Source organism: Salvelinus sp. IW2-2015, unplaced genomic scaffold, assembly GCF_002910315.2.
Source record: "Salvelinus sp. IW2-2015 unplaced genomic scaffold, ASM291031v2 Un_scaffold4010, whole genome shotgun sequence".
In the NCBI taxonomy this organism is placed as follows: Eukaryota; Metazoa; Chordata; class Actinopteri; order Salmoniformes; family Salmonidae; genus Salvelinus; species Salvelinus sp. IW2-2015.
In genome coordinates, this window is record NW_019945282.1 from 4,786 (window position 1) to 14,424 (window position 9,639).

Genomic DNA, 9,639 nt, shown 5'->3' on the forward strand with positions numbered 1-9,639 from the left:
TTGAATTGACTATTTCATGGATTATATATAATCTAACAACATTTCTTAAATCATGGGGGAATTTTCTCTGGCCTCGTTCTGATTTGTCCGGCACCATAAACAGTCTATGGTGCTAGGGCCCGTACACACGCCTCGTCAGATATCTAGGATCTGGTCCATATTGTCTGAGTCATTATATCTATAAGGGCTAAAACTGAATCTGAAATCAGCACTTTTCTACTCTGAGAGGCTTTATGTGGATCACGGCCAGAGGTGTACATTACAAAGCAGGATAATGAGTATAGCCAGATAACTTTTGATAAAACAACAGAAAATTAACACCACAATTTTTCTGGTTCAATTAAGAAATGCTTAATCTTAGAGATGGGTTTCTAGTTGTTGTGTCACTAAATCATTTCCCATTATCAAGTTTACTCCCACCCCCAAAAACAAAATAAATGCTGTAAGAATATTCCGCAAGTTAATCTGGCTAACTCCTTGATCCTGGTTTGTAGTATCCTCTCTGGTGGGGACTCACAGTCTCCAGGCATGAGCACCAACGTCAGTACGCGTTCTCGTAGACTGTCGTGGAAGGTGATATGTTTGGGGATGTTGTGTCTGCTGTTAGGATGTTGACCTCTCTCTCTATCTCCTCCTCCTGACCCCCGCGGCTGGATGCTGCTCTGACGTTTTCTTGATGAACTTAGCCCGCGGAACTCGCGAACTCCAGACCGGTGCTCTTCTCCCAGCAACGCTTCACGATGGCAAACTGACCGCTGGAACACGCAACGAGAGAAGGGACACAAAAAAATGACGGAGAAAAATGTTTAGCAACACAATGTATGTTTGCTTGGAAATGAATGATTATGATTTTAAAACCTACAACATGTGGCCTCTACAGAATCAGATCAGACGAAGGCCAGATGGGACGGTATGTTAACACCTACAGCATGTGGTCTCTACAGAATCAGATCAGACGAAGGACAGATGGGACAGTATATTAACACCTACAACATGTGGTCTCTACAGAATCAGATCAGACGAAGGCCAGATTATTTCCGTATCAGAGGACATTGTCAAGAGGATTTTCATGTATTATTACAATATTACATTTCTAATCTCTGTTTCGGTGAAAACACTGTCTCTTTAAACACTGTAAATAGCCACGGTGCAGTCAGAAGGTGTGGTATTGGGGTATTGGGGTCCCGTGTGGCTCAGTTGGTAGAGCATGGCGCTTGCAACGCCAGGGTTGTGGGTTCGATTCCCACGGGGGACCAGTACAAAAAAAAGTATGAATGTATGTACTTGTAAGTCGCTCTGGATAAGAGCGTCTGCTAAATGACTTAAATGTAAATGTAAATGTATTGTGTGAAGGGTTAACTCAATTTGTCCTACAGAATGTCCAGACATTTCTTCCTGCGATGCTACTGGTCTATTCATAGCGTCGTCGTGGCAATGTAGCAGCGTGAGCTAAGCCTGACAACTCTGGGGTTTTACCTCATACACTTTCACAGACAACTAAAACATATCGAAAGACCATTCGCTGTTGTACACACCTGTGTTCACTGCATACAGTAGCCTATGGTAGCCTATGGTAGCCTATGTTAGCATATGGGAAATACTTTGCTGCACTTGATTTAGTACTCTGTCCCTGTACAATGGAACCAATGGAACAGCACCAGAAGTCACTCTGAGCTAAATCAAGCGCTCCTCAAATACTTCCAATACTTGGATGTATTGACCCAACGTTGGGCTTTTATCCTCACATTCAACAGAGCAACGACAGGACACCAAGAGGACGAGGGAGTTAAGTCAACGGGTCATTCAGTGGCTGTGTACCATAGTTGCACCCTTCACTCTTAGAAACAAGGGTTCCAAACAGGTTCTTGGGCTGTTCCAATAGGAGAATCCTGTTTGGTTCCAGGGTAGATCCATGTTTGGTTCCAGGCAGAACTATTTTGGGTTCCATGTAGAACCCTCTGTGTAAAGGGTTCTACATGGAACTCAAAAAGGTTCTGTCTGGAACCAAAACAGGGTTCTTAAAAGGGTTCTCCTATGGGGACAACCAAAGAACCCTTTTAGGTTCTAGATAGAACCTTTTTTTCTAAGAGTGTATATTCCCTATAGAGTGCCCTGCTTATGATAAGAGTCCATAGGGGATAGGGGGCCATTTGGGGCAGACAGTGACTGTGACTCCATGTGGTTTTCCTCTACTGTCAGTACAGTGAGACAGTGAGGTAAAGTAATACTCCACTTCCTCATTCATAGTGTAGCTGTGTGATTAAACATAGACACACATCTCTAAAGATAGAAGGAAGCCATCTTTAAACTGCAGCGTGAGGAGTGACTGTCCTGCCAGCTCAGCCTCTAGAGGAGGAGTGACTGCCTGCCAGCTCAGCTGCCTCTAGAGGAGGAGTGACTGCCTGCCAGCTCAGCCTCTAGAGGAGGAGTGACTGCCTGCCAGCTCAGCTGCCTCTAGAGGAGGAGTGACTGCCAGCTGCCTCTAGAGGAGGAGTGACTGCCTGCCACTCAGCTGCCTCTAGAGGAGGAGTGACTGCCAGCTGCCTAAGGATGACTGCCAGCTGACTCTAGAGGAGGAGTGACTGCCAGCTGACTCTAGAGGAGGAGTGACTGCCAGCTGCCTCTAGAGGAGGAGTGACTTCATATAAACTACTGGGTCACTGAGTACATCCTGAGTGGTTTGAGAACCCGGTCAGTACAAGACAATGTTAACCAAGATTCCCTTAATCTCTTTGAAACGTGTAGTTTTGAAGCGTGTTGGTGTCCAGACTGGGTAAAGCTACAGACAGGGACCTGAGATAGAGTTGCACATGGAGCCTAATGGCCTGTAGTGATGAGCTGCATGTCTATGACCACGTTATAACATTCACCTTGTGGTCTTCTAATATGAACAAAAACCACACAACACATTGTTGAGGCAGGATCAAAGGTAGCCTTTTAAACAGGCGTTTAATCTACATCATATCGCTGAGTCTACCTTCAAACAGGTATTTCAGTTACGTCATATCGCTGAGTCTACCTTTAAACAGCTATTTCAGTTACGTCATATGCTGAGTCTACCTTTAAACAGGGCTTTAATCTACGTCATATCGCTGAGTCTACCTTTAAACAGGGCTTTAATCTACATCATATCGCTGAGTCTACCTTCAAATAGCTATTTCAGTTACGTCATATCGCTGAGTCTACCTTTAAACAGGGCTTTAATCTACATCATATCGCTGAGTCTACCTTCAAACAGGTATTTCAGTTACGTCATATCGCTGAGTCTACCTTCAAATAGCTATTTCAGTTACGTCATATCGCTGAGTCTACCTTCAAATAGCTATTTCAGTTCGTCATATCGCTGAGTCTACCTTTAAACAGGGCTTTAATCTACATCATATCGCTGAGTCTACCTTCAAATAGCTATTTCAGTTACGTCATATCGCTGAGTCTAACTTTAAACAGGTATTTCAGTTACGTCATATCGCTGAGTCTAACTTTTAAACAGGCCTGTCAGCTACGTCATATTGTCATGTCAACAGAACAACCCCATTCCACTGTCATGTCAACAGAACAACCCCATTCACTGTCATGTCAACAGAGCAACCCCATTCACTGTCATGTTCCCGCATTACCCTGTCATGTCAACCCCATTCACCTGTCCATGTCACACCCCATTCACTGTCATGTCAACAGAACAACCCCATTCACTGTCATGTCAACCCCATTCACTGTCATGTCAACAGAACAACCCCATTCATGTCATGTCAACCCCCATTCACTGTCATGTCAACAGAGCAACCCCATTCACTGTCATGTCAAACCCATTCACTGTGCAATGTCAACAGAACAACCGCATTCATCTGTCCATGTCAAACCCCATTTCACTGTCATCGGTCTCACAGAATTCGAACCTCATTTCATCTGTCTTATGCTCACAGACGCATCTCTCATTCCACTTTCTATAGATATATTGTTCTCCATTCACTGTGTTACAATAGGCTTGTAGTTACTTTACCGTTTCAACACCTATTACAAGAAACCACCTTCGCCTCATTAGACCTACTCGCAAGAGTTTCACTCTTTTATACTATCCCATAGTTGTGTATGGTAGTTAAATTGGCGAGATGGTCGCTTGACGAGTTATTGACTAGAGGTCTAGTTTATATTATGATTGTATTACTTTTTTCTTGCCGTTAGACGCATCTCCATTAGCATTATGAACACATGGTACTTATTTAGCATTGATCCGGATACCCGTTGGGTTATGCTCTTGTCTCTAGATGGAAAGCATGAACGACAGTTTGTACCTTGTAAGTCTGCTGGGTGTGTATCCTGTCATGCGGACACGCGTGTTCATGTTCTGAACGTCGTCTATTCTTCATTCCACCATAGGACTGCTATTCTGGTGAGTTACTTAGTCACAACACTCGCTAACTCACTTAGTCTGGACTGTCGTGTTTTGATGATCAATCTCGACTAGTGCAGCTTATCTCTGTTTTCTCGGGGCCAAAGCTACTACCTCGGATAGTGCTGACTTGTGCTGGCATTTCACCTCGTTCGCACTCAGCTGCGTGGATTAGCAACTCAGTGGATGTGCCGACTGGTGGGGTGTACTGGATACAATTGCGTGCTAATGGGAGCCATCTGAGACTTTAAGGTCCTTGATATTGACGGTTGGATTGTGGAGGCGTAGTCTTGACGTTCTCAAGCTGGTGACATGCTGTGGGTGTACTGGTCCTAACGCATCTACACCTATGGGTGGTGCAGGCTCACTTCGTTGTCTTGTAGTAATAACTGTTTCAGACCGCTTCAGGTAAGGCTAACTTAGGGCTACAGATAACTGCTGGTTTTGGACAAAAACGCATCCCTTATTTCTATGGGCTAATACGATGCTGCTATAGCGTGAGTTCACTAGAAGTGACTTCTAAACCATAGCTACTGCTAGGTTATGGTGGCTTCTGCAATCTAGTCCACTAGAAGTGCAGTTATCTTAGCTTGCATGGTGTACTGGCCAAAACGGTCTATTGACTTATTCGTGAGGTTCTCAAGGTGCCTGGATATATTATTTGTACGGATCGCTCTACTGACAACATAGGCATAATTTCGTACCAGGTGCTGTGTATCCTTCGGCCGCCGATACTGCGTATACGTACACATGCTAGAGCGCTTCGTACCCGTTACGGTCTCAGCGAACTCACTAATCCATAGTTAACTGCTGTATCCACTGGCTCCACAGTTCTACAGACTGAGGCATGGACTTGCTGTACGATTACACAGTCTCTCGTATCTAGTAGCTACCTGGCTTCGGTTACTGGACGCAGCTACACGTGCTAACACCGCTTAGCGTGCATACATGCCGATACCTCATTACTAACAACTAGGACTAACTGCTGGTATACTGACACATGCTCGTCATACTTATCGTATACGGAGGTGACTCTCACACCTGCGCATGTACTCGATCTGTCCGACTCTAACCACTAGGCTACCTGCCGTCCCTCCACTCTAACCACTAGGCTACCTGCTGTTACTGACAACGCTCTAACCACTGGCTACCTGCCGTCCTCACTCCTAACCACTAGCTACCTGCCGTCCTCCACCTTACCACTAGGCTACCTGCCTCCCTATCGTAATACTGTACCTTCCTAATTCTTCTCCGATGTCGTAGAATCCTCCACTGTCTGCTGCTTGAACAGGGCCATGCCTGCTGTCATTGACGGGGACGATGGCGTGGTTACCATGTGTAAATATAGCTGTCTCAGATGGGTTCTCTATTCCGCCCCCATTATAGAAGCAACCCTGTGTAAAAGAACAGAATAATATTTCTGCTTTCTGATAGTTCAGCAGGTGAAGGGTCGTGTCTGCTCGGGAGTTGTACAATAACAAACATGGCGACGTACAACAACATGGCCAACATCACAGAACCAGAGAAACATTTAGCTTACATACAAAAAAACGTGTTTAAAAATTATTACAATATATTAATTATGAGTAGAACGTGTTTATAACTAGTGTTATAATTAAGCAATAAGGCCAGAGGAGGTGTGGTATATGGCCAATATACCACGGCTAATGGCTGTTCTTAGGTACGACCAACGCAATAAGAGGCGCCTTYTTGCTATTATAAACTGGTTACCAACATAATTAGAGCAGTAAAAATAAACGTTTTATTATACCCGAGGTATACGGCAATGGCAGTCAGCCAATCAGTATTCAGGGCTGGAATCACCCAGTTTATAACTAGTGTTATTCCATACTATTACTACTAGACTGTTGGCCAGCTCTTATTAGCAACTTATTGTAGGCACATTTGACGGGACTTCCTGCATCACCAAATATCAAGGGCAATGTGCGGCGCAAGACCTTAGATGACGCAAACAGATAACCAGTAGAATAACCTCTTCATCTACTCACCAAATATCAAGGGCAATGTTCGGCGCAAGACCTTAGATGACGCATACAGATAACCAGTAGAATAAAGTTAAATAGATAGAAATATAGAGACATTTTTAAAAAGTTCTTACCATGTTGAAATGACTGTCAAAGCGTGTCCACAAACTTCTTCCTTCACTCTCGTTTCTTTTCAAAGTTTACCGAGCACCGTGTAGACGGCATTTCCCTACTGACCAGGCGAGCTCTCAGGTTCCCGGCGCGCTCTTACGCCATACTAAATGTCTCTTGTTACCACGCGATAGAGCTGCCTTCCCTGAGTCTATTTTCAAAGTTACAAATTCAAGTGTGTGTGTTCTCTTCCACTGCGTACAACATACACTGAGTGTACGAAACATTAGGAACACCTGCTCTTTCCATGACATAGACTGACCAGGTGAATCCAATCCAGCGTGAAAGCATATGATCCCTTATTTATGTCACTTGTTAAATCTACTTCATCAGTGTAGATGAAGAGAGGAGGACAGGTTGAAGAAGGATTTTTAAGCCTTGAACAAATTGAGCATGGATTGTGTATGTGTGCCATTCAGAGGTGAATGGGGCAAGACAAAATATTTTGAAGTGCCTTTGAAGGTATGTAGTAGGTGCCAGGCACACATGGTGTGTCAAGAATGCAAGCTGCTGGGTTTTCCCATGCTCGCATAGTTTCCTGTGGTATCAAGAAATGTCCACCACCCAAAGGACATCCAGCCAACTTGACACAACTGTGGGAAGCATTGAGTCAACAGCCAGCATCCCTAGGGAACGCTTTCAACACCGTTTGTAGAGTGTCCATGCACCGAGATTTGCGGTTGTTCTGGGACAAAAGTGGGGTGAAACTCAATATCAGGAAGTGTTCCTGAAAATGTGCCACCAGTGTACGTAGTGTGGACTATAGTAAGAGTATTGAAAACCCTGCCCAGCTGTGTAAGTGCAGTAACTACACCACCAGAGGGCACTATAGCACAAAACATTAACACAACACCATCACCTTGTTCTTCATTTTGTTTTTAACCTTTTTAACTAGGCTAGTCAGTTAAGAACAAACAAGCCTAGAACAATTGGTTTCTGCCTTGTTCAGGGCAGAAGCGAAGAAAGGTTTTTTACCTTTGTCAGCTCAGGATTCCAGATCTTCAGCCAACCTTTTCCAGTTTACTAGTCCAACGCTCTAACCACTAGGCTACCTGCTGGTTACATAGTCCAGCTCTAACCACTAGGCTACCTGCTGGTTACTAGTCCCAAGCTCTAACCACTAGGCTTACCTGCTGGTTACTGCCAATCGTCTAAACCACTAGGCTACCTGCGGTGGTCTACTCCAAGCTCTAACCCAAACTAGGCTACCTCGCTTGGTTACTAGCTCCAACGGCCTCTAACCACTAGGCTACCTGCTGGTTACTAGTCCAACTCTAACCACTAGGCTACCTGCTGGTTACTAGTCCAAAAACTGCTCTTAAGCCACATAGGCTACCTGCTGGTTACTGGTCCAACGCTCTAACCACTAGGCTACCTGCTGGTACTGACCAACGCTCTAACCACTAGGCTACCTGCTGGTTACTAGTCCAACTCTAAACCCACTAGGCTACCTGCTGGTTACTGGTCCAACGCTCTAACCACTAGGCTACCTGCTGGTTACTGCCGTCAAAGCTCTAACCACTAGGCTACCTGCTGGTTACTAGTCCAAGCGTCTAACCACTAGGCTACCTGCTGGTTACTGCCAACCTCTAACCACTAGGCTACCTGCTGGTTACAGTCCACGGCTCTAACCCACTAGGCTACCTGCTGTACTACGGCCAACCTCTAACTGACTACCTGCTGGTACACTCCATGCTCTAAACACTAGGCTACCTGCTGTTTACCTGAGCCCAAACGCTCTAACCACTAGGCTACCCTGGTTTACTGTCCCAACGCCTCTAACCACTAGCTACCTGCTGGTTACTAGTCAACTCTCAACCACTAGGCTACCTGCTGGTTACTGCCAAGCTCTAACCACTAGGCTACCTGGCTGGTACTGCCAACCATCTAACCACTAGGCTACCTGCTGTTACTGAGCCAACGCTCTAACCACTAGGCTACCTGCTGGTTACTAGTCCAATCACTCAACCACTAGGCTACCTGCTGTTACTGCCCAACCTCTAACCACTAGGCTACCTGCTGGTTACTGGCGCCAACGCTCTAACCACTAGGCTACCTGCTGGTTACTAGTCCCAACGCTCTAACCACTAGGGCTACCTCTGGGTTACTGGCCCAACCTCTAACCACTAGGCTACCTGCTGGTTTACTAGTCCAACGCTCTAACCACTAGGCCTACCTGCTGGTTACTAGTCCAACGCTCTAACCACTAGGCTACCTGCTGGTTACTGGCCAACGCTCTAACCACTAGGCTACCTGCTGGTTACTGGTCCAACGCTCTAACCACTAGCGCTACCTGCTGGTTACTGGCCCAACGCTCTAACCACTAGGCTACCTGCTGGTTACTGGCCCAACGCTCTAACCACTAGGCTACCTGCTGGTACTTCCCAACCCTCAACCACTAGACTACCTGCTGGTTACTAGTCCAACGCTTCTAACCACTAGCTACCTGCTGGTTACTGCCAACACTCTAACCACTAGGCTACCTCTGGTACCTGTTCTGGTTACTGTCCAACACTCTAACCACTAGGCTACCTGCCGTTACTGTCCAACGCTCTAACCACTAGGCTACCTTGCTGTTACTAGTCCAACGCTCTAACCACTAGGCTACCTGACGTCCCTCCACTCTAACCACTAGGCTACCTGCTGGTACTAGCACAACGCTCTAACCACTAGGCTACCTGCCTGGTTACTGTCCAACGCTCTAACCACTAGGCTACCCTGCTACGTCCCCCACCTCTAACCACTAGCTACCTGTGGTTACTAGTCCAACCTCTAACCCACTAGGCTACCTGCTGGCTACTAAGTCCAACACGCTCTAACATAGGGCTACCTGCTGGGTACTGAGCAACCTCCTAGCCACTAGCTACCCTGCTTGGTTCACTAGCCCAACGCTCTAACCACTACTAACCTGCGTTACAGGTTCACGCATCTAACCACTAGAGCTACCCTGCTCGTCATACTAGTCTCACGCTCAACCACTAGGCTACCCTGCGTTGCCTCATCCACCTCTAACCACTAGGCTACCTGCTGCGTTACTGGTCCAACGCTCTAACCACTAGACTACCTGCCTGGTTACTAGTCCAACATCCTCTC

General features: G+C 46.1%; 1 protein-coding gene and 1 non-coding gene across 2 annotated transcripts; one reads left to right on the top strand and one right to left on the bottom strand.

The window, feature by feature from the left end:
* Window positions 1-517: 517 nt before the first annotated feature.
* LOC139026150 (uncharacterized) lies at window positions 518-6,631 on the bottom strand. Its single transcript, XM_070441449.1, has 3 exons — window positions 6,510-6,631; window positions 5,627-5,784; window positions 518-755 (listed from the first exon to the last, which is right to left on the bottom strand). Exons 1-3 carry the CDS (start codon window positions 6,510-6,512, stop codon window positions 683-685), a joined length of 234 nt encoding a protein of 77 aa, XP_070297550.1. The 5' UTR covers window positions 6,513-6,631; the 3' UTR covers window positions 518-682.
* On the top strand, window positions 1,181-1,256 carry trnaa-ugc (transfer RNA alanine (anticodon UGC)). The gene has a single exon. It is a non-coding gene; the product is annotated as a tRNA-Ala (tRNA).
* Window positions 6,632-9,639: the final 3,008 nt, after the last annotated feature.